This window comes from Bactrocera tryoni, chromosome 4 (assembly GCF_016617805.1).
Source record: "Bactrocera tryoni isolate S06 chromosome 4, CSIRO_BtryS06_freeze2, whole genome shotgun sequence".
NCBI lineage: Eukaryota > Metazoa > Arthropoda > Insecta > Diptera > Tephritidae > Bactrocera > Bactrocera tryoni.
The window spans coordinates 1,934,900-1,959,856 of NC_052502.1; the positions used below are offsets into that span (position 1 = coordinate 1,934,900).

The 24,957-nt window shown below is 33.5% G+C and overlaps 3 protein-coding genes across 4 annotated transcripts; all 3 read left to right on the forward strand.

Annotated features, from left to right (window-relative positions):
- The first annotated feature begins 1,070 nt into the window (after positions 1-1,070).
- LOC120773784 lies at positions 1,071-17,052 on the forward strand. The gene is made up of 10 exons (XM_040102873.1): positions 1,071-1,301; positions 9,394-10,352; positions 12,294-12,457; positions 12,707-12,852; positions 12,972-13,177; positions 13,301-13,493; positions 13,775-14,006; positions 14,068-14,937; positions 15,031-15,170; positions 15,243-17,052. The coding sequence occupies exons 2-10, from the start codon at positions 9,472-9,474 to the stop codon at positions 15,429-15,431; spliced, it is 3,021 nt and encodes a 1,006-aa protein (XP_039958807.1). The 5' UTR covers positions 1,071-1,301; positions 9,394-9,471; the 3' UTR covers positions 15,432-17,052.
- A 1,557-nt stretch (positions 17,053-18,609) lies between these two features.
- Positions 18,610-19,604, forward strand: LOC120773572. Its single transcript, XM_040102555.1, has 3 exons — positions 18,610-18,627; positions 18,817-18,951; positions 19,266-19,604. The coding sequence occupies exons 1-3, from the start codon at positions 18,610-18,612 to the stop codon at positions 19,587-19,589; spliced, it is 477 nt and encodes a 158-aa protein (XP_039958489.1). The 3' UTR covers positions 19,590-19,604.
- A 2,752-nt stretch (positions 19,605-22,356) lies between these two features.
- LOC120776169 (gastrula zinc finger protein xFG20-1-like) lies at positions 22,357-24,853 on the forward strand. Of its 2 annotated transcripts, XM_040106777.1 has the most exons (8): positions 22,372-22,434; positions 22,486-22,887; positions 22,965-23,040; positions 23,090-23,398; positions 23,505-23,792; positions 23,854-24,117; positions 24,180-24,450; positions 24,517-24,853. In XM_040106777.1, the coding sequence occupies exons 2-8, from the start codon at positions 22,486-22,488 to the stop codon at positions 24,716-24,718; spliced, it is 1,812 nt and encodes a 603-aa protein (XP_039962711.1). In that variant the 5' UTR covers positions 22,372-22,434; the 3' UTR covers positions 24,719-24,853. The 2 variants fall into 2 exon arrangements, with proteins under 2 accessions (XP_039962712.1, XP_039962711.1); XM_040106778.1 differs by having other exon boundaries at positions 22,357-22,887; positions 23,207-23,398.
- The last annotated feature ends 104 nt before the right edge of the window (positions 24,854-24,957 follow it).

The following is a 24,957-nucleotide window of genomic DNA, read 5'->3' on the forward strand; positions in this document are numbered from 1 at the left end:
GTGCCAGAAGTTAGTAGACAGTTTGCACCGACGATGTCAAGCAATTTTCAAAAAATGTGGACACTCTTTCAAATATTAACGTTGTAAGTGCTTAAAAGCAATAATACTTAAAAAATTACTAGTAATTTTCCGTAGAAGCGGGCTACTTTGCTATTTCTATGTCCAGACCATAAAAAGCAAATGAAATCTCAATAAAATTAAAAAATAAAACGATTAAAAAAATCGGTGTAATATTTTCTACATAACTTACTTATTCCCCAACTTATACTATGCTAATGACAAACTTCAATTTGTTTTCTGTTTATATAATACACGTCGTTTTATTACATGCTCAAAGTGTGCTATTTCTCTGTCCGTGACTGTGCAACATATTTATGTATACTTGTACGTTTATATTTTTATGGGTCATGTTTTTTTAGTTCGTTTGCAGCATTACTAAATCTTTTATTTGATGTAGAAAAAAACAATCATAAAATGTTAAATAATAATATTAAACATTTGTTAATAAGATTATGATTTGCAAAAATGGTTGGCTGTCGGATATCTTAATATGCTGCCCTACGCCAAATATCATCTGATTTCGAAAAGTATATTGTACTAACTTCTTTGGTATATTGAGTAAAACAAAATACCGATGCCTCAAACATTCCCTATTTATTTAGAATTCACAACTAAATGTCAGAGATAATAAATGGCATTCTCTAAGTGGAGACTAGTACAATTTGTTGTCTCATTTTTATGATGTTTAGCCAGAGAACGTAAAGTGTTTTGTACACATTTTTCGCTGTCAAAATGGAAAAAATATAAACGATGTATTTTTGTCTCTTCATATTCTATGCTTCGGCATATATGCCTTGTCATCATATGCCGTAAATACAGCTATTTCTGTCTCTTCATTTTCTCGGTTTGAATATGTGAGGGAATTGTAAAAAATGTTAAAATTGCGAGGCGAATTCCGACCTACAATGTTAACAAATGCGGCGAATTCCTTACACAAAATCTAACGAATGTTCGCAGTCGAATCTGCACCTTCTCTATACTTTACGTTCTCTGGTTTAGCGGCCACTTGGCCGACTGACTGATAACTTGTCTTGCTCTATGAGCTGCTTATGCCTCAGTTTAATTTTGTCGTGTATTGTGTTCGGTTGAAATAAATTTGTGGTTGTGCTGTTTACGACTTAATATGTAGCACGCAATTTAAAAACTAGAAAATAAAAACAAGTAACAAATTTAGAAGAATAAATAAAAGGCATCATCTTTAATATCCAAGAAATAAAAATAAGCCAATAGAGTTTCGGAAGGTTGGTTTCGCGTTATAGTGCTTGTCAATATATTTTACTCCCAGTGCTTGTCAATATATTTTACTCCCAATAAGCTTTAGCCCTAGAGTGCTATTGGTGACGAAAGCATTAAAACAGAGTTACGATGTCGATGTGAAATGAAAAAAAATCTATATTATCTTTGTGCATGTAATTGGTTTTTGTTCGGTTTGATAATTAATATAATACGAATCGAGTCGAGTGTTTTACAGTGTTTACTCGACTGGTTGAGAAGTTCAGGAAATTTTCGCCTTTACGGAAAAGTCGCCACAATTGCAGTTCATTTCTACAGGTCTAACTACCCTTTTCTCTTTTTTCGTATTCTTGATCGTAGTGCGATATCTGAGATACAGAAAACTTCAAGGCCTTTACGCTCGTCCTCCATTAATCATTTCGCTATTAACCACCTCCCCAAAGTCCAATGAAAACGACAGAACAAATACGAGAAAGGTAAAATATTAAAAATAAAATCGAAAAGAGCCAACAGTGTGATAAAGCGGAACCGAATATACATAAATCTACACTGATGGTATGAATGTATTAGTATGTTTATTTGACTCAGTTCAAATGTGCTCGTTTATTTACTGTGTATGAGCGTATTGACATGTATGCAGTTATGTATATGAACGTGTACAAATGGTCTGTAAAATAAGAATAAGAAGACAGAGGAAAATGTTACCAATGAACATACGTACTTATATATATATATATCAAAGAGAATTTTAACAAAAATTATAGATATATACATATATACAGATGTATGTAGGAGTGCCATTTCTAATTTAAGTTTGAGCTGTATTGAGTATACTCTACATATGTAGATATGAAAGCCCTTTGTTGCTTATACGCCATGCTTTCCTGTATAACGATGCATACATATACATATGTAAATACATATACTATGTGTGCACATTCATATTATTATGTATTGATGTCAAAACATGATTAAATCTGTATACTCAAGAATACATAAATATACAATTTGTATATGTCGATATTTATTGGGCAAAATACAAATTCATTAGTAAATGTATGGAAGTGAACATGCATCCATGTGAGGGCTTTTGAAAGCTCCATGCGCTGCTCTTTATATCTACACTTTCTACAAATTGTTGTGTTTCCACCTTCCTCTTTATTTCTCATTCTCGTTAAGTTCTCTCTCACAACTTTATGGTTCGACTGTAAAGAGTATTGGGTTTGTGTTTTGATTATAACTACCGCCAGTTTGTCTGTTTACAGTATATATGTATGTACACAATATAATATACATATGTGCGCATGTATATACAATGTTTATATAAAATCGCTGATATCCATGTGTACAAGTACCAACATACGAATATAAATAAATTGTAAATTTATGTACATTTTCACAAAACATTGGCTAAGGCAGAGGAAATTTATTTTAGTTTGAGCCAGGTAATAATAAAGTACAATAAAAATAAAAAAGGGCACAAGTTAAATGATAACTATATTCATCAAATTTAGACGTCATTTAACAATTCATGTATGTATAAAATATACTATGTATGAACGAACAGATATTTGTAGCTACGAAGTACGAGGCTATATCATATTCCTAAGTATGTATCTCACACTTCAAAGAGAATTTTAACAAAAACACATCACAAATAAAATTACTACACTCATTTGCATGGCATACAATTAACTACATACATATGTATGTATGTATTTATGCATTCATACATATGTATGTATGTACATATACATATGTAGCTTTCATAAACATAAATGGTTAGCTTTAATTTATGAATAGGCGATTATCACTTAATTGAAACTATTTTAACAAAAAATAAAAAGAAATGGGATAGACTGTTAAAAAGTGCCTATTTAAAAGCAAAAACGAAAGACAACCATATATACCATACATTCATACTTAACAGTACATTACGATTTTATATTTGAAAGAAAAAAATTAAGTTCTCGAAAAACTTTATAGTCAATAACAAAATTATCTGAAAATAAATCAGTCGCAGTGGTTTATTATAAGATAATACTAAATTATTGCGCATACGCCATGGACATGCTGCTTCATGGGCTGCCCCTTTTTAAGCCTTGTATAGGAATACTTAATCGCAGAAGACATTTCGACAATAGAAATAAGAAAAGTAGAATAAAATATTGATTGAAATAATATGAAATGATCAAACTGAAGTCAGCGAAAAACACAATAAAGGGCGTAAATATTTACAAAACTGTCAAAATCTTACGTACTTATGTTCAATGTAGGTATGAATTGAATATAGTATGTATATACTAGTTCATACATACATAAATACATTCATATCTTTATATTTATATACTTTAGTACGTATGTATTTAATCAAGTATAAAGGTGTAAGTACGTATGATATTAACCGGTTTGTTGTTTTTAAAACTGGTACGAAATAATGCGTACAAACATATGTACACACATACACATGTTTATACGAGTATGAGTATAAAGAGCTTCAACCATAAAAACAGCTTTCAAACAAAAAATTATTCTTCTACAACGCGATTATCCGATATATTTGTTTATTTATATTAAAACGAATTTATGGGTAAATGTGTGTGAGCTAAAGTTACATTTTAAATACGAATATGTAACTCGGTTTTTTTAACTGAATGGAATGGGAATTATAGTAAATTCGAACAAAGAATTATATTGAAGAAATGACATGTGCACACACTTTTTTTAATAAGGTGTTATGCGCTCCAACATTTATTATGAATGCTAAGCTAAAAACTCACCGCAGCCTTCTCAAATCTCATAGGGCAGAACTAAAGACGAAGTCCTTACTTTTTATTCAACAATTAAATTAAATTAAACATCGATTATGATACATATGTCTTGCGATTGTAGACAATTCACACCTTTTGTAGAATATGTTATGACGGGTTATATCCGTACTCACTGACCACACCGTAATTTTTCATAACTCGAGAGTTCTAAACATCAATAACATTATAGTCCATTTTATTAGACTTCTACATGATTAAATTCTTCATAACTGTTGGAAATGTGTCATAATGTTGAAAACATAGCAATTTTGCAATTCGTCTTTACATAAAACCCTATATCTGTTTCGATTCGTCTTAAATGTTACAAAGAACTGCTTTGTGAATATAGCTAAGCCGAGTTTACAACAACGCGCCAGTCGTTTCTTCTTTTCGCAAGGTGGCGCCAATTTGAGATTCCAAGCGAAACCAGGTCCTGCTCCACCTGGTCTTTCCAACGGAGTGGAGGCCTTCCTCTTCTTCTGCTTTCACCGGCGGGTACTGCGTCGAATACCTTCAGAGCTGGACATTCGGCCGACATGACCTAGCCAGTTATGTTTTCACTGCCATTCAGCAGGCTGGAAATGTGTTCCATCGATAATTTCAGTGTGCTCTGGGCATCAGTCACTACATCAACTGGGGGGGGTTCTGCAAGAGTACGATCCGGGTCTTGAAACATTCTGTTAGTCGCCGCATCTTTTCGTAGAATTTTCGAGCATTACCCCTGTCGGCTAGGATGTCAAGATCAAATCAGCGATATGTTGAAGAATTCCACTTTTATGCGCATTGTGGCTAGACGTTCATCCACAGAGATGAATGCCCAGACCTATTCGTCTTAGTCCTTGCCCTAAAATCGTAGTTCTTAACGTTGTGTGAACTTCAGGAAATGTACCAATTCTTTGTTAGTTTCTTAATTATTTTTTATTAAACGGGATCGAATTTTCTCCCATTTCCATATAGAGTCGACGCTCCCAAATTATAAGCTTCAATTATTATAATTTCCAGAAATAAGTATGCAATATATTAAACGTTCCAAAAAATTTCCATTTCTGAACCTATTTTGTTTGAAAGAATTAATAATTTAATACAAGTTTGCAATCATAATGAATTGTTCTCTACTAACTTACTACGCTATTAATCCTTTGGCTCTCGATATTGTTGTTTCAGATTTAAAAAAAAAAAACCTAAAGAAGTAGTAAGGAAGGGCTAAGTTCGAGTTCAACCCAATATTTTATACTCTTGCCTAACAACTTGCATGAATCAAACCCATTGAAATAACTTAAGGTGCAAAACGTCAACCAGACGATTCATGCAAGCTGCAAGAATATATACTATATGTATATATACTAGAGGACCCGTCCACGCTTTACTGTGGCTGTCACATAGATAATGTTAGTACTACCATTTATATGATTTCTATTAGATAGATTATAACTATTACTTAATGAGATAAAGCATTTTTGTGAAGCAACTTGTGTTAGTTTACAAAAAAAATGGAATGCATTTCGTGTATTAATAAAGCATTGCTTTATACGGGAAAATACTGTTGAATTTGGGCTCTGCACCAGGAAAATCCACCGTTGAAAAGAGATTTGCTGTGAAAAGTGGGGGCCTCGCAAGTTTATATTAACAAAAATAACGAATTGCTGATTCTGAGGAGTGTTTGAGTGCTCTTTATGGTAATAAAACCGAATTTTTGCGTCGGTGTGTGACAATAGAAACATGGCTTAATCATTTCACACTGGAGCCCAATCGACAGTCATTCTAGTGGACTGCATATGATGAACCGATTCTCAAGCGTGGAAAGACAAAAATGTCGGCTAGCAAGGTTATGATATCAGTCTTTTGGAATGCATGAGGTATAACATTCATCGACTGATTACTGAGCCAGTGATAATCCATTTATTTACATATTTGGCAATTGTATTATTTTTGAGGAAGGATCAGTTTGAAATTGTACGCATATACTTCATCGTTTCATTTTAAATATTCCTCGCTAGAGAGCTCCGATAACAAACGGGTCCGATCGCTACTAAATTCACAGTGCTATAGGGAGAACCGCGGCCTCCAACGCGCTATTTGTAGGCACGTTCCGGACGGCCGGTACCGCCGCAAACGCTACGTTCCGCGATATTTAAATCTGTAATATATTTGAAAATATTCATATAAATCATATGCTGTAAAAGGCCATATAGATATATAATATATTAAATCAAAGTATTGAAGGCATTTGATTGGATAAGGATTAATGCTGTAATGGTAAAAATCGCTTCGAAATTTAGCCATTAGTGAAATTTCCCTAAAGGAGGAAGAGGAATACATCGACTTCTTTGGAAAGACCAGGTGGAAAAGGACCTTACTGCTCTGGAATCTCCAATTTGCGCCAAAGACGACTGATGCGCTATAACCGCGTAAGCGTTGTCAACGCTAATAAAGAAGAAGAAGGCATACTATTAACATGCCACATACTAATAATATGTTTCCTGAGATTCATTAAGGTACCTCACATCATATGGATGTCATTTGTTAGTTGCATGGGGATAGGTCAAATTTGCGCCCAATTTTATCCATTTTAAGCACAAAGGTTCACTGTTATTAGTAAACCACGCTCTCTCATTTGAATAGAGATAACTCACATGTTGGCCAATATATGTATGTGTATAAAGTCACCCAGAAGTTCGAAAATCGTTGCATTAGGTATATGCGAAGTATTGCCCCGATTCAACCCATTTTTGACACATAGATAAATCATTGTAAGGAAAGGTTTATCCTTAAATTATTGGTCATAGGGTGGCATACTCTAAAGGTATTATTCCTGCAAAGGTTTATCTCGTTATATTAATTGCTTCCTGAATTGTTTACTGGAAAGGAAAGGAAAAAATCAAATTGAATTTAAAATTGTGTTATATGGGATGTACGTGTGGTTGCAGCTCGATTTTGCCCATTTCTCACTAGTACATAGGAATGTGAGAATAATGTCACGTACCAAATTTTGCTTTCACCTAAAAGTGGGCGATGCCACGGCCATCGTCCAGTTTTTACCCCGGCTCCCATTGCGCATTTGGTTATTGATTTATCGCACTTTTAGTGAATTTTTAACAATACCGTTATTTTCTTCATTTTCACACTGTTGGTAGGGGTTCTTATAGGATTTATCTTGAGCGAATTTTGTGATTTTGGCTTGAATGGTTTAAGAGATATGTACATTAAACCTATTAGAGGGTGGGGTCACGCCCGATACCTCCCAACATTCATTCATTCATTTTTGACCTGCTTTGACATGGAGTTTTCGGCTTCGGCTCACCTTAGCCACGATATTCGGCCGATTTCATAGTCGTAAGCATAAATCCAAGGCTCATCGTCAGTAATAAAACGTTTCATGACATCCTGGTAGTCGAAAATGATTGTTTTACAGGCTGGTTTTCGAAAAAGTTTAGTGATTTTGGAATCAATCGTGCTTTCATTTTTTTAGGTCCAAAAATTATTTTTCAAAATGATTTTCACTGATCATTCCGATATTCAAAGCACCAATTCCTTTATTCTACTGACGTGTTAATCATCTGTTGATCTTGATGGCCATCTTGGGCGTGGTTCGTCGTCAATGCGTTCTCGATCCCCTTTAAATAATTTATACCAAACAAAAACAATTGCGACAGTCGTTGCTTCTTTTCGCAAGTTGGCGCCAATTTGAGAGGACTTTACTTCTTAATTGCCTACTCAGTCCAAGTAGCACCTGTTGGCAAGAGATATTCTGCGTTGGATTTCGAGGCTGAAATTGCTGTTGCTGTTAATCCTGGTTCCAAGATAGATGAAAGTATCTATATATTCGAAGTTATGACTGTCAACAGTGACGTGGGAGCCTAGTCCCGAGTGCGACGACTGTTTGTTTAATATTTAATTGATATCTTAGTTTTAAAAATTATCATAATTATCAATAAATTTTTAAGAAAAGTTAAAAAAATGATTTTTAAACGCGCTATCAAAATCGAATTTTACCACCCTCATCGTTGTCACCGCTTTTAGTTATTATTTTTTTGGTATGCGCCGACCAGGGTTATTTGCTTAAAGCGTGGCCGAAGGCCTCTAATGCAGAATGGAGTTCGAGGTTACTTTGTGGAAGCGCAGCGTGAAATACTTCAATAGGGATACCTCCCATAATCGGTTCATGAATATAATATTTTCATACAAAACCAATTCCTATAACCGGACAAGAAAACAATCCAATGACGGGACACGGACAGGGACAATATTTTGTTCAAATTATCTCTAATAAACGGACAAGATTTCCTAAAATTTTTTTTTTTTTTTAATTCATATTGATTTGTGAAGTTTTGCGACGATTTTTTTAAGAACAGTATGCAAAATGATTGCAGCAAACAAATTGACTTGCGCTAGAGCCTCTTGTTTATTGCTGCAAAATTTTGCCCCGTTATATTAATTACTTCGTGATTTGTGTAGTAGAAAGTGAAATAATCAAGTGTAATTTTAAATTGTGCTAAATGGGAAGTAGGCGTGGTTGTAGTTCGTTTTCACCCATTTTCACACTGTAACAAATGATTGTAAGAATGCTACGTACTAAATTTAGTCGAAATCGGTCGGTCGGGTCCCAAGATATGTGATTACACCTAAAAGAGGGCGGTGCCATGCCCGGCTCTCATATAGTCCTCTCGTACCATCTCGGAGTTAAAATTTAAGATATATATATAAAATATATTAGAGGGCGGGGGCACGCCCACAGGTATCTCTTGTTACTTCGATCCCATGAGCCAGATTGCAGTTTTATTTCTTAATTTAGTGCTTAGTTATGACAGTTTATAGGTTTTCGTTTAATGGCGTTTTGTGGGTGTGGCAGTGGTCCGATTACGCCCATCTACGAAATCGTAATTTTTTTGTACCAAGGTATCTGCATACCAAGTTTCCTCAAGATATCTCAAACTTTACAGTTACAGCTTGCACGGACTAACAGATAGACAGTCACCCGAGTTTCAACTTTTATCCTCATTTTGATCAATTATATATATATGTATATGTACATATAAACCTATAGAGAACAAAACTCTGTAGCAACAGGTTGCAAGATTATAAAAATTATCATTTTCGCGGCCTCCTTCTTTGGGGACCTTAACTATGCAACTCCTTTGAAATATAATTAAAATTATGTACATACATTAAATAACAATTACTAATTATATTAATAAACCGGGCGAAGGTAGAAAGTGTTTGGGTGCGCCCGAGCTAAACTCTTCTTTACTGTATATATGTACGTAGTAAATAGATGTGTATTCTTTTACAGCTTGCTGGTTTGAGAAAAACATTATGTTACACAGTTTTAATGCGGATTGAAAACGTTTATTAGACCGTGTTGTCCGCCATGAGCACACCTGAAGCACGCAGTGAAACTGTTACTTCCGATGAAGAAGATTTTAAATCGGTCATTCCGCACAGCTTTGAAGATGTACCAAATACATCAACGGCGCAACAAAACGATAAGGAACTGCTTAGCCATACCGATTTCGAAAAAATGGATTCTGAAAATGACCCTAGCTCTAACTACAGTTGCCGGATATGGGAGAATGTTGATGATTTTATGGATGATAATTTATCCACCTTAAATGCTACTGAACATGACGTTACTACATTGACTGAATCAACTTTAAAAACATCGGACTTGGGCACTCTCCTTGAAGTGGGAGATAAAAAAATATGTGTGGATAGAATTGATCCATTACCAAGCTCATTTCAACCAGATTTGAATAATTCAAATATGTTTCAAGTAACTAATACGATTGATCCCTGTAAAATAGCCAGTAGTACACCGCAATTCACCAGCGGAATCGAAAATTCCAATATGTATAATGACAATGTTGAAGAAGACATTAAATTTTCGCCCAGAGAAATAATTCTGCAGACACCGTCCACTGAACAGTACAATTACAATTTATCGCTTCCTTCATCCTCACATGTTGGTCAATTGCATTCGCCTTCATCTTATGGTCATCCGTTACCGTCAACGCATCACGAGTTGGACCCTCATACATTCGTACGTCCACTCCTGCAGCCACAACAAACGCACAGTCAGCAGTCCTATGGACAATATTCAACACCACCTGGCTATCATCCAAATATGTGGTATCCGAATGCACCATACGGATCATCAAATAGCTACTATAGGTCTTGCAGTGGTAATCGATATCCTAATTACGGTAGTTATCCTCACGACCCCATGCTGGATATGTTGCAACTTTCTAATAGGTAAGTATTCAATAATTTCAGGTAATACACACTTTTATTATTATTCAGAAGATGTTTGCTACATAAACAGTCGAAAGATCAATTTCTAAAAAAATCCTCTTATTGACAGTATAAAGGATGGTCCGATAGATATTTTACCTACAAATATTTTTTATAGAGGAAGGATTGATTTTAACTCAAAACGTTTTGTTGATATGAGATGGTATTTTAAATCTATACATAGGAGCTTTTGACATAAGAATACACCGACGTTCTTGGTAGTCTTTACAAGTTGATTACCTAACCTAATCTCTAACTTCCTCACCCGAATCAAATTTCTTTGTGGCGAGTGACTTTTTCACGTTTCGAAACAACAAGAAGAAAGTTTCTGAATTTCGGTAAAGTGGAGCCCTTTTACTACTTTGACATTCTCCAAATAATCGATGTAGATCGCACCTGTGATATTTTAAGATGTCTGCTATACGTACAGCCGATTTCACACGAGAATATACGACACAATGTAAATTTATTTTTCAATAGTGGCGCCATCGGCGGTAGGGATAAATATTTATCGAATTGCATAAATATACAATTTTCGTATATTTAAAGTATCACCTTCCAATGGCAGATGGAGCCTTCTATCAAATATTCTCGTAATTTTGATTTTTTCCGATGGCAAAAAAAAATACTTTCACACATATATCTAGCATATATTTTAGTAAACTAATAACAACAAATATTAAGTTTTTGTACAAACTAAAGGTAAATTGGCATCCCCAAAACAATTATATGAGTATGCCAAGCTATAAAACTATATGTATGTACATGCATATGTTTGTGCATGCCTATGGCAGCATGTAAAAATAGAAGAAAACTATGATCATAGTTGCTGTTTGAATATGTAAACAAACACCAATGGTAAGCACAATAATAATATACTAAGCTGTGAGCGCTTATTCTATTGCTCGTATTTGCATCACGTGCTGGGACTAGACGTTGTTATTGTAGGTACATAAGTCTGGGGAGCGGAAGAACTCCGTAACCGCACTTGTACGAATTCGAAGACAGTCATCCCACATATCTAACATCTTAACTCAGCAGGATGCTGATGAACCGCGTCATAATTTTCAATGCAAAAACATGGCGACTAAGACCCCATATGGCGACTAAGAGAGCCCTGATAGTACAGAATCAATTACTTACCATTGAAAATAATAATTGCGAACATTTCTTTTTATAGAATCTATTCAGGTTAATATTATCAGTACGAATGCGTTTGTTTACAGAAAAATTCACTTAATATAAGTCATTATTATGCAAAAACTGAGCAACACAATAGTAATGAGCAAGTTGTTGCAAGTCTCATTAAATTGCACTCGTAAAATAGAACTATTAAATAATGTTTGCTTCTTTTCCATAGTAAAATTTTGATTTTTGTGTTAAAAAAAATAAATCTAGGAGTTAATAGCACATTTAAGGAAAGCAACTTGCAAGATTTTTAATTTACACCTGGGCGTGTATTACATTCACGTATAAATATAGGCGAGTATATTTATAATTAATATCAATGCATTGCGCGACTTCTTATTCCGTTTATTCAACTATTTTAGCAATACAACTTAATTAACGCTATTTTGAACAATAATAAAAGTTTGAGTAAAGAAAATTTTATAAATAATTGTGAGATTGTGGTCAGAATCGTACTAATTTTAAATTAATTAAAAATTCCGGACTAAGTTGAATATATGTAAATGTTAAAAATCAAAAATGAAATTGGAAATTTATATTAAAAGCATTAGAAAATAAACAATAAGCATATAAAAACTACTTTATTATACTTAATTGTTTGATGCCGTTTAAGTAAAACTAAATAACTTACTAATCCAGCCTTGATCTAGTGTATCTTAGTATGTTAATTTCTGACTATATAGATTTCTAAATAAAACTACTTTAATTGTATAGTGGTCGCGAAGCAAGGAATCGGGCGGAGAAAAATAGACGAGACAAACTAAACGGATCGATTCAAGAGCTTTCCACTATGGTTCCACATGTTGCAGAATCCCCCAGACGTGTTGATAAAACTGCAGTCTTACGTTTTGCTGCACACGGCTTACGACTACAATACAGTAAGATTTATATTATCTTGACAAGAATTACATAAATATTGCGTGGCATATTCCAATTTAACGCTGAATTTATCGGTGGTGAAGTTCGTTGTACTTCGTTTAACAAAAACTGGCTACTCTTACAAAATTAAAAGAAATTCCGCTTGAAATTAGACGTAGAATTTGAATATGCGTAAATTTATTTAAAGAATGTTGCTCAGTTATGTACATATTTCATTAAAAAGTTAATATTTATTTTTGTTATTGCAGTATTTGGAGAAAGCCTTAATAACCCCCGCCCTCAATATACCGATTCATTAATGAAGCTTCTGGACAGGTTTTTTATAGCTCTTACATGCCACGGGCAAATTGTCTTAATATCGTCAAGTGTTGAACAACATTTGGGCCATTGTCAGGTAAAGAGAAAAAAGATGAAATTAAAAATGTGATAATAATGACTACAATCTATCAAATACGCCTTTGAGTATCAAGTGTTTATTTAAAATTATTTGTGGATACCCACTTTTATTCTCAGACTGATTTATACGGGCAAAATATCTTAAATATTACACATCCCGAAGATCACAATATGATGAAACAACAATTGATACCTTCCGATTTGGACGAGCTTTTTGATTGGCAGGCCGACGATGATTCAAATGAACCCAAATCACGTAGTTTAGAACAAGAGGAGTACATAGATAGACGTTTGCGCTCGGATAAACGAAAGTTCACCGTTCGGTAAATGTTCAATAGAAATATGCATTTATTTGTGTACATACTTACATATTTCGTGTATTTAAAAACAATTATTAATTCAAAAGAGTCATGCTAACTCGAATAATGTAATGAACGCTTTTACAGATTAGCCCGGGCTGGTCCACGCTCAGAGCCTACTGCATATGAAATAATCAAAATCGAAGGGAATTTTAAACGCAGCAATGCAGCACCGCGGGGCACAAGAATAAACACATTTCCCTCTAATATACACATGATAAGACGGTCGCGCGGTCGGGATGATACGATTCCGTTACACGCAATAAGTGGAAATGACATTGTAAGTATGCATATATGTACATACACATGTATGTATAAAAGGAGAGAGCTATCGAAAATTACATAAAACACCAAGTCCCAAAACGCCCTGTAACTGTAAAGAAATAAAAAGAAAAATAGGAAGAATCTCGAAATAAATAGCCACAAACTCATTTTAAGGTCACATAAATTTTTCCAATTCAATCGATCTATTAGACGAGTTCACGTGTATTCATTGTATTATATAGTAATACAAAAATATGAATTTACCATATGTAACGATGAATATTTTTTTGCATGTAGGTGTTAATTGCTACAGCCCGAATAATTCGACTCCCAAAAGTTATTAATAGTGTGACAGTAGCTAATGCAATGGAATATAAAACGCGGCATCTGATTGATGGTAGCATTCTTGATTGTGATCAAAGGATTGGACTTGTAGCTGGTTATATGACTGATGAAGTACAAGGTTTGAGTCCTTTTACATTTATGCATCAAGATGACATGAGATGGGTTATTATAGCTCTACGTCAAAGTAAGCTCACAATTGTTTATAAAAATATATATTTTTTCTTTAAACATTTAATATACAACAGTGTATGATTGTCGTAATCCTACTGGAGAATCCACCTATAGACTTATGACCCGCAATGGACAATTTATTTATTTGCGATCAAAAGGTTATCTAGAGGTTCACGAAGAAACAAAAAAAGTACATTCATTTTTTTGCGTAAACACTCTTCTGGATGAAGAAGAGGGAAAACGGCAAGTTGAGGAAATGAAATTGATGTATTCCCCAACTGTAAATGCTAAAATTCCACAAACTTCGGTGGATGAGCCCGCTTCTAAAAACCCTCGACAACTTGAAAAAGCAGTACTTTGTCTTATACAAAATTTGCAGCAATCGCCAATTGAAGAAGAAGATGATGATGGTGAGTCGTCGACAGAAAGTTTTAGCAAGGAATATAGAGCTCCAGACTTCGGTCCAACAACATCTGCGGCAGCAATGCATCGATATACGGCTGCTTCTCTCTCTACTCCATACTCCTCCATTCGATCTGCAGCCTATCGCTTCGGCAAATCAGCTAAAACTCCTCCACTTGCATTAGTCCCACCCGAAACTTCTTCGGTCAAAACTTCAATATCAAAAAGTGTAAATGTGGTTAATGTCACTGCAGCCAAACACTTACCAAGCAATAAACAAGAAAAAGCGGTAGATGCAAATCACTGTGAAGCAAGAGTGAGTTTCGAGTCAAAGGCTGAAGGAGGAAGAGGAATATGTTTATGCCAAGGTATGAGCACAAAGTACTGCAATTATTGTCAATCAATGGAAAATCAAATAGCAAACTCCTCGCTCACACCTCTCGGAAAGAGTACTGCGACAGATATGCCAGGTAATAAGCGCAGTGCCGAACCTATCCACACACAAGAATTAAAGTTGCCTAAAAGACGTTTGAAGAGCACAGGTACCTATTGTAAAATTATATAATAATAAATATATACTTATGCATATTCATAATATCAATGATCCTGATTTGAAAATTTAATCGATTTCCCAGAAATCGAGCATGTGCTTTCGAATTCACTGGACCAATTAGGTAGAACGCTAGATGAACAGCTTAACGCAGCAATTGAGTTACGTGACAAGAGTAATAAATACGAGATGCCTAATTCTAATCATAGGATTGACGAATTAATGGTATGCTTCATTGATAATTTACTTTTGCACATTTTACATTACTTATTATCAATGATATGTATTTCATTTAAGGAGGAGCACCAATTGCAGAGTAAAATCTATGTCAACATCAAAAGCGAGTATGAAGTCCAAAAACAGAATAAATGCATCGATGCCAGCGCAACGAAACACACGGTGTTATCAACAACAATTACTCCACCAGAATCGATCTGCATTCAACAGCAGCGACAGTTGCTAAGTGATGATGATAATGATGAATAATCTCGATTAAGTCCGAAACTAATGGAAGCAAAGTGGCAACGAATTAGTTAGTTATGTTGGCCGAACACATATACATACATACATGTTTACGTTCGCTTATACCTATGTATCTTACCAATCACTTAAGGTTTCGTGCAAGTGATACTGACAGATCAAAGTGCTCAGAAAAGACTTTCATTTCAAGCAAGACAAACTGAATGAATGAGGACTCTCAATTTAACGAAAGTATAATTATTTTATTTAGGCTTGAATGAAGGTCGGCATCAAATTGCCAACTACCTCATTTATTTGTTATACAATACTTATAACTAAAATAATTTATGTATGTACCATATGCCATATATACATATATATATACATATATACATTTATGTATATATACCATGTGTTAGTGTTAAATAGCAAATGTATGTTCATATTAAATGTATGTGTCATATGAACTACCCTTCTTTCGTGTCTGATAATGGCAAATGAGTGATTTTTATTTTTGCTATTAGCAATAATGTATTTGTATACATATATATATATAGCTACATGGTATGTATTTATTTGAATGCATTTATAATAAAAACATAGAGCCACTTATGCAAGGAAGTTTCTTAAGTACTTATGTACATATATACATATACATATGTTAAGTATGTGTATTGAGCAAATATATTTAGATAAGTCAAAGGTGTTTATCAACAATGTACTTTATATGTATATACATATGTATATATAGGCCAGAGCATAGGTTATATTTAGTGTATAGTGTACAACACAATATATATGAATAAGCAGAAATATTAGTTTACATATTGTGCACAATATGAATTTTAAAGATAATGTACAGGAATTTGAGTGGTTAAACAAAATGTATCGGAACACAAAATAGCTCTAGATTTTATAACCGTACCTTCTAGATTTTATAATTGTACATATACTTATCACATAAAAGTGCACTCATTCGCTTTTAAATGTAAAATTCTTAACACTAAGTACCAATTATTTAATCAAACAAAATTCATTAATAATGACAACGAAAAATGTTGTAGGTATTTATAGTATAAATATTTAGGAAAACGTGGAAAAGACTGTTCAAATACAAATAACTTAGTTAATTAATATTATATAATATAAAAATTTATCGTATGAATTGATTGAGTGAATGAGGATAAATGGAATGTATGAATGATTATTTATGTATGTATCGAATAAATATGCCTTTGTATATTTAATTTCAAATTTATACATCTAGTTATATGCACATATGTATACCAAATTAGTGAATTTGTCATTGTTCATTTTACTCATACAGATGACTAGATAAGTTTGCAAGCGGATGAAGGCATGTTTATATACTTTAATTCATATATGTATATGTAAGTATGTATATGAATGAGCATAACTTTTAAGAAGTTTTCTAATGAAACTTAATGTTACATATATATATATATATATATACTATATATATATAGATGTTAAATGTTTTGCATTTGTTTTAAAATTAGAAATTGCAACTGTAAACTCTTTGTTACTATTTACACTCATGTGCATATGGGCATACTATGTACTATTTACTATAGATTAACATGAGCATCAGAAAATATTGTTTTAAATAAAGATTTCATGCAAAGAATTGCGAAACTGGTATTTTTTCGTACTACGCTGATAAACCATACAGACACTGAATTGACTCGTATTTTCCCGGCCAAGGGACACATACATCCCCCATATCACCCGAAAAAAGGTACGCTGCTGTGTGGTGAGAACTTCACACAAATTCACCCAAGATACATCTGTACTAAGTGATTGTAATTTGGAGATTCGATAACTGGTATATCAGTGCTTTTACCGACGAAGAAATTACATCAATACTAAATTCATTAGCCCAGGTGGCGTAAACATGTTGATGATAAAGTACCTAGCCTCGACAAGACTAAAAAATCTCTCCAAGGTTTTCAATTTGTCTCAGTCTGCTCTTCGGATACTTGAACCCAAGGGAATCTTATCGTCTGATAACTCTCCTTTCCCCAGTAGTGCATACATTTGAGTGTCACGTAGCTATATCGCCACCACAAACACACCACAAACTTTAAAGGTGTACTGAACGATATTTACAGTAAAGCTATTAATATTTTAAATAATTTCCTACCAGTGAATTGCATCCTTGGAGTCGAAACACCACCCATCGCAGACCGCGAGTGTGACTCTAGCGCAAATTCGTTCTGCATATTGTATTAGATTAAACTTTTACTTATTCTCGGATAAACTAAACTTATGGCCTGCATACAAAAATCCCTCACATGGCACTAAACGAAGAACTCACCGAACGAAGAACGAATTTTCAAAATTTAAACTAATAATTGCTATTTTTGGCTATGAGACCTATTTATACACACCGTGAAAGTTGAACCAATGGCAAACTGTCTACTGCAACAGGACCATTCCTCCATTAAACTTCCCAGTAAAAATAGGTGCCTCTAGAATATTTCCAGTAATATTTTAAATGAGCAGACGTTTTTCCACTAGCACCACCGAAAATGTATCGTTGTCTTAATATACGTGTAATAATATACAAAGTATGATATAATATTTTTGTTCACCAGACGATTGTTTGTGTTACCTAAAACTAATCGAAATATACATATACAGTGGTGCTCCAGTATAACGAACGCCGAACGTTTAATATAACGAACGCGGTTTTTCAATACATTGATGACTCTATATGTATAACGAAAGCTGGAAATTGGATGAACTCGATATTACGAATGTATGGCGTTTGTATTTGGTTTTGGTTGTATTACAACAAAAACAATGCAGGGAGTTAAATACCCGTTAGTTCTTGTTATTATTGAGCTATTTTTTTTGAAGAATTCTATTTATTTTTTTATGCACGCTTCATTGCGCGAAATATCAGTTGAGAGTTCAAAGTTGTAAAGTGAAGATATCGCATAAATTAAGTGGTTTGTCCTCCCAAGCTGATTTAGTGGCACCGTTCAAAGAAAAATTAAATGAAATTATCGTAAAGAATTACATAAGTCTTGATGCAGTTTTCAACGCTGATGAAACTGGACTTTACTGGAAGATGTTGCCGAACCAAACTCTAGTTCACGCTAATGAAGACAGAGCACCTGGCCGAAAGATATCCAAGGATCGAGTTACAATTCTTGCCTGCTCAAATGCAACGGGAACAATGAAATTAAAGCCTTTTGTAATAGGAAAATCAAAAAACCCTCGTTCCTTTAAAAACAAAACACTTGCCGTGGACTATGCGCACTCAAAATCCGCGTGGATGAATATCGAAATTTTTAAAAAGTGGTTTTTTAGTAAATTCGTCTTCAGGTTTGTATATTACAACAATTTTCACTTCAATACTCCTTAATAATACTTTTAATTATAGGTTGAAGATTTTCTTGAAAGTCGAAATCTACCAAAGCGAGCAATATTACTTCTGGATAACGCTTCTAGTCATCCACCAGAAGAAGATTTGGTGACTCCAGATGGAAAAATATGGACAGTGTTTATGCCACCGAATGTAACGGCTCTAATTCAACCGATGGACCAGAACCCGTTTTGCCTCACCAAATTATTTTACCGAAATTCTTTACTGAGCAGTGTAGTGCAAAAAGAAAATATAAACACAGCGTTAAAGGACCTCACCCTTTTCAATGCTTATTGCTGCAGCTTGGGAAAAAGTTTCAGGGGTTGTTCTTCAGAAGTATTGGAAAAACATTTTAATTAATAAAAGCGAGAGCACACTTTCTCTTATCCATACAATGTTTCCCCAGATACGGTTTAACTTATGCATTTGTAGAAATAATATAAATTATTATTCAAATAAAATTTTAGACAAACTTCAACACAGATGATTTGGAAGCATGGAACAGTGTAGACAATGTACTTGTAGAAGAAAACCCGAGTGCTGAAAATGAACTAGCTATAGAAATTTCGGAAGAGGAGGAAGGTGATACCGCTGTTGTTGTAGCTGTGCCGCCAGTAAAGCATACTGACGCCAGCGACTGCTTTGAGAAGTGTATCAAATGGTCTGAAGAAAACATCGTGGAACAGGAAAAAATATTTTTATTGAAAAGCCTACATCAAAAGGCACAGGATCTCAAAATTTCTCGCCCACAAAAGCAAATGAGCATAACAAATTTCTTTTCAGTTGAATAATGGTCATATTTTTGTTTTAAAATTCAACTTTTATTAATTTTATTGTATGCATTTTCCATTGTATATGAATTTTTGTTATAAAATTCAACTTTTATTAATTTTATTGTATGCATTTTCCATTGTATATGAATTTATTTCAACCAATGCTTATGAATTCATGAATAAATAGTTATTTTTAAACATATACATATGTACCAATATTAATTTAGTTTTCGTTTCCGATATAAAGAATATTTCAGTTTAACGAACGGTCCCAACATTACATCATTCGTTATATTGGAGTACCACTGTACTTGTATGCAGTTATATATATATAAATGTTCGAGCTGACGAGACGAGTTGATATCCGGATGTCTGTCTGTCTGTCTGTCATAAAACTTTGTATGAATCGGAATGACGAGTTCGTAGAGGGGCGTAAATGGAGCACTGCCACGCCGACAAAATGCTAAATTTCACTTGTTCACTAATTTTGAGTTCGCAAAGTCAAATTGTGGCAATATCAACGAAAGTCAATTTTGGAAAATGTATGGTATGTACATACAGTATGATTTATTAATACTAAATCGATTTAAAGTCACTACAACTAAGTGTTCCGACTAAGTTCGGGTGTAACCGAACATTTCATACTTTTCCAACTTGCCAGGGGAATACCTTCAGGTGCATGAGGTTTATAAGTCAAATGGGGTCTAGGGCAAGTTTTCACTCGATTTTATCTATTTCGGTGACAAAGATGCACCGTTATTTGAAAAACACCCTTAATTTTATTAAAATAACTATCACATTTGCCGGTATCGCATATAAAAATCCGAAAATCTTTCTATTAAGTATTTGGGGGCTAAAGTAATTATTGATCGATAACAAGTTCGCAATTGCAACTTTGATCCACAAATTCTGTATCTGGGAACATTAATTGTTTTGGTTCGATTTGGACACTTTTTAGCCATAAAGTGGCCTATTTTAAATCCGAATTGTGCGGGCAAAGTTTTAACCTGCTAAATTAATTGATGTTTTATTTGTACATCGATATATTGAAATGTGAAGGTTTAAATGGAAATTAAATTAGTGTTATCTGCGAAGTAGCTTTGGTTGTAGTCCGCTTTCCACCAGAAATTATTAGAATAATCTTATGCAACGAGTTTCGTTGAAGTCGGTTGAGTTGATCCTGAGATATGTTATTTCACCTAACAACAAACACTTTTTGTATTTTGATGTGATTTCACCTAAAAGAGGGCGGTGCCACGGTGTCAATTTCGACATCGGTTTAGGTAAATTTGATGTGATTTGTGTGTTAGGCATATGAAGCTAGGGTTATTATTAGTCTGATTTTAACTATTTTAGGCACAAGGAAACAATGTTATTAGAGATATTAGATATTGAATGGTACATACAGTATAAATTCAACCGGAAGCAGTGGCGGATTTAAAGATTTCCGCTTGTAGACTTTACAATTTTTGCCTCCGCTACCAGTTTCTGAAGTTCGATACCTTAGTTCACAATTACAACAATAGAAAATATTTTCTATCTATAAAATTTCGACTTAATTATTTAAAAACTAAGGTATCATGTTAGATCCTTGATTATTTTCACATCAAAGAATGAAGAAATATAATTTTAAGCATTAAAGCATATCATATCATTCGTTTAATGAAAGTTGAAGTATGTCTTAAAACTACGTTGATAAATATTTTTATTGCACTCACAATTTAAAAACAAAACATTTAATAATGAAAGAGAAGGCTAAATTATAAAAGCATTACAATAACCTTTTTTCCGGGTACAGACTGGATTCAATGCCAGCACAAATAAGGAGGATAAAGAACAGCCGGACATCTAGGAGATGCTTCGGTAATGAGTGGATTCATTTCTTATTTACCGATCCAAACATGGTTAAGTTCTAGAAATAATAGCCTTTACCGGTATAAAATCTAGGTCAATTCCTGAACCTAGAATCTGCTGCTGAATTGTCGAAGGATAGTTTTTAAGGTTATTTGTTTTTCATGTGCATCCTTGGCAATTATTGTTCTAAAAACCACTTCTAACAAACGTCATCAGACAATGTGTGCCAGTCTTGACTGTTAAATTTCAGGGATTTGAGCAAATTGCGATTTCAGAAATTCAATTGTTGTAGAAACTTTCGATTTTCAATGTGCGTTGTTTTTTTGCACTTAGCAGCAAATCCATAAGTTCTTAGTCCATTATAATTTTTAAACTTATTACCAACAATGCTTTTATTGGTGTTCTAGCGTTAAACTTTGCTACTTTTAAATCTCTGATCTAGAAACTGAAATTACATGGTATTAAGACTTTATTTTACAAAATTAGTATTTCTGTATCCAATATTAACATAATATAAACTAAATTAAAGTATAAAAGTGTCATTGTCATGAAGTCATTGTTTGCATACAGTTTTATCAGCAGAAATAAAAGGTAAATTTTAAGATACGTACATATGTATGTATATAAAATTGGATGTATAAGAGCTATAACTACATAGTATATCTTTGGTTTGCACATAATTTTCGTGCCGTTATTTAGCGATACCGACTAAAGCTAGGTATACTGGTCGCAAAACAGTTCGACCAAAATATAACCAGAGTATGTACATATGTATATTATATTATGGTATAATTTACGTTCTCTGGTATATAGTTAATGGCTGAACTTTTTTGGTTCAATATTTTTTTACTTCAATTGTGAATATATTCATCGTTTTAACAAGCTATCGAATGTCATTAAATATCATTCAAATATATCGATAACGAATATCGTAATTATAATGTCATATCAAATATAGTTTTTGTGTTTGATTCATATGTTTGTGTAATTTTTAGATTTCAATAAAATTGTATTATTTTGTCAAAAACAGAAAACGAATACTTATATTGGTTATTCGTAGATGGACACCATTCCCACTTGTAGAGCATGCTTAAAAACTTCATTGTCTTATGTGGATCTAGAGACTCCTTTCGAGCAAATAGAACTCGATACACCATTGGAAGAACATTCTAATGTGCTTATAACATACATGGATTGCTTTCGAAGTTGTACACAATTAACAGCTACCGATAACGAAGGAAAAATGCCCCAAAATCTTTGCGAGAACTGTAGTTTTGAATTAGGAGTTGCATGGAATTTTATTCAGAAAGCCATACAATCGGACAAAGTTTTAAACAATGCAATAGTGAATTGTAAAGAGTTGCAAACAATTGATGATTCAAATGGTTATGATAACAAATATATTGAAATTGAAACAGTAGATGATAGAAGTGTTCGATTAGAAGGGCTCACTAAAACAGAGGTCAGACAGATGTTCAATATATTTTTAGTTTGATCATTTCTAAATATATGTATGTGTATATATATTTCTTTTAATAGAGTAATAAAGAAAACATTTCCCAAACTGAGGACGATTTGAAGGATTATGTAGCAATTCAGCAGTTTCCAAACACAGGTAATAAGTAATACCAAGCAATTGAAATTAATATTCCCTTTTTATATAGATATCAGTTCGAAATGCAGTACCGATTTGAACCTTCAAATTGGTCAGCGTCGTTCTGAACATTGTAATTGCGTAAATATTGTTGACGGCAATATTTTATATATTAATAAAATCTCAGATTTGGTCGAAAACATTGCAAAAGAAGAAGAAAGAAATAACAGAACCATTAAAAAAAGTCCTTCCACAAATTCAATGGAATCTGAACAATATTATTTTCTTGAGTTAATGGATATATCCGAGAATGATGAAGGCAAAATAAATGTGAATTCCACAGAATGTGACAATGATGTCGGGAAAAGCTTAAAAGAAGGTAAAATATATAAATTAACTTTCCATAACTACATAGAAACCATTTTTACTTATTATTCCAATAGATTCATGATAAAGTAAATTTATTTATTTTTTTTTTGCCAAAGATTCGAACAGTTCTGCCATCTACTGTTCCATTTGCCTTCAATCATTTGAAAAATATAGTCAACTTTCACTACATTCACAAACGCATTCAGTTGTTGACGATGAAACCAGCATTTGCAAAATATGTGGGAGCAATGTGTTTAAGGAGGATATGCCAGAACATATTAAAATTACACATTCAAATATTATTAAGTGCATGTATTGTAATTTTAGATGTCCAGAGCTTAATATGCCAGACCATATGCATTGTACGCATTCCGGACCAAAGAATTTTGTTTGTAATATTTGCGGTTAGTTGATTAATTTTTATAAATTTAATGTACCAATACTTTAAGCTTACGTCTTTACTAGGTAAGATATTTACTTCCTTAAGCATCTTGAATTCACATCTTAAGTACCACCAACGGAAAGAAGCAAACATAAAATCAGATGCGTGTGAAATATGTAGCAAGCGATTTTCCACTAAACATTATTTGCGCTTGCATATGGAGGTGCATCGAAACGTACGTCAACTTCATCAATGTAATTATTGCGATAAAATGTATGTTAGTAAAATTGCTCTTGATAATCACATTCGCCTTCATAAAGGCGAAACAATAAAGTGCGATGAATGTGGTTCGTAAACTCACTGTAGGAAAGTAATTCAATATTAAAACCAGATTTCCCTGATTTTACAGGAAAACAATTTGTACGCCAGTACGAGTTGAATGTGCATATGCGATTCCATACCCGTGACTATCCATTTAAATGTGAAATATGTGACAAAAAATTTGCAATAAAGGGTCATTTGCGTACACATATGTGGAGGCACCAAGGATTAAAATTGCAATGCGAAGAATGTGGAAAGTTATTCACTTCAACCAAAGCTTTGCAAGAACATTCGTTTGTTCATAGTGAAATGCCATTTCCTTGCAGCTATTGTGGTCGAGGATATCCATCAAAACAAAAGTAAGATAGAATGTGTTTGTTATATATGTATATGTTTTGCTTCTAATTAAATATGAATGTATGTAGGTTTAAAGTGCATCTGAAAACTACGCATCTTATAGAGTTTACAGAAGCGGAGATTCAAAAAGTTACAAAATCTCAAACTCCAAAGCCTTTACAGCGAAAAAAACTAACATTAGTTCAAGCAGATAGCGTTATGAAAGAGGTTGAAGTAAAGGATAGTGAAATCACAAACGAGGGGGAGGATATATTGGTAGAGCTTTGCTGACGCATATATTCTGATGTTTTGTAAACTAAATAGTTTATTTATAACAAATTTCAAAAAATATATTTGAAGTAAATTCTTATATCCATAATGTTGGGTAGCCGAAAAAGTCTTTTCGTATTTCTTATCAAACTTCAATTTAATTTTTTTATTTATACTAATAAAAAAAATAAACAAATAACACGATCAAATCCCATCAAGTAGCACCTGTTTCTTGAATACATAGCAATCGAAAGAAGGTT

What these genes read in the sequence shown, in the direction of transcription:
- LOC120773784 (XM_040102873.1), top strand. Translation starts at nt 9,472, where the DNA reads ATGAGCACACCTGAAGCACGCAGTGAAACTGTTACTTCCGATGAAGAA. An exon ending in ATGTTGCAACTTTCTAATAG is followed by an intron (nt 10,353 to 12,293) that starts GTAAGTATTCAA and finishes TTAATTGTATAG; the next exon opens with TGGTCGCGAAGCAAGGAATC. An exon ending in AAACGAAAGTTCACCGTTCG is followed by an intron (nt 13,178 to 13,300) that starts GTAAATGTTCAA and finishes ACGCTTTTACAG; the next exon opens with ATTAGCCCGGGCTGGTCCAC.
- LOC120773572 (XM_040102555.1), top strand. An exon ending in CAGTGTTTATGCCACCGAAT is followed by an intron (nt 18,952 to 19,265) that starts GTAACGGCTCTA and finishes ATAAAATTTTAG; the next exon opens with ACAAACTTCAACACAGATGA.
- LOC120776169 (XM_040106777.1), top strand. Translation starts at nt 22,486, where the DNA reads ATGGACACCATTCCCACTTGTAGAGCATGCTTAAAAACTTCATTGTCT. An exon ending in AAGGGCTCACTAAAACAGAG is followed by an intron (nt 22,888 to 22,964) that starts GTCAGACAGATG and finishes TTCTTTTAATAG; the next exon opens with AGTAATAAAGAAAACATTTC. An exon ending in AATAAAGTGCGATGAATGTG is followed by an intron (nt 24,118 to 24,179) that starts GTTCGTAAACTC and finishes CTGATTTTACAG; the next exon opens with GAAAACAATTTGTACGCCAG.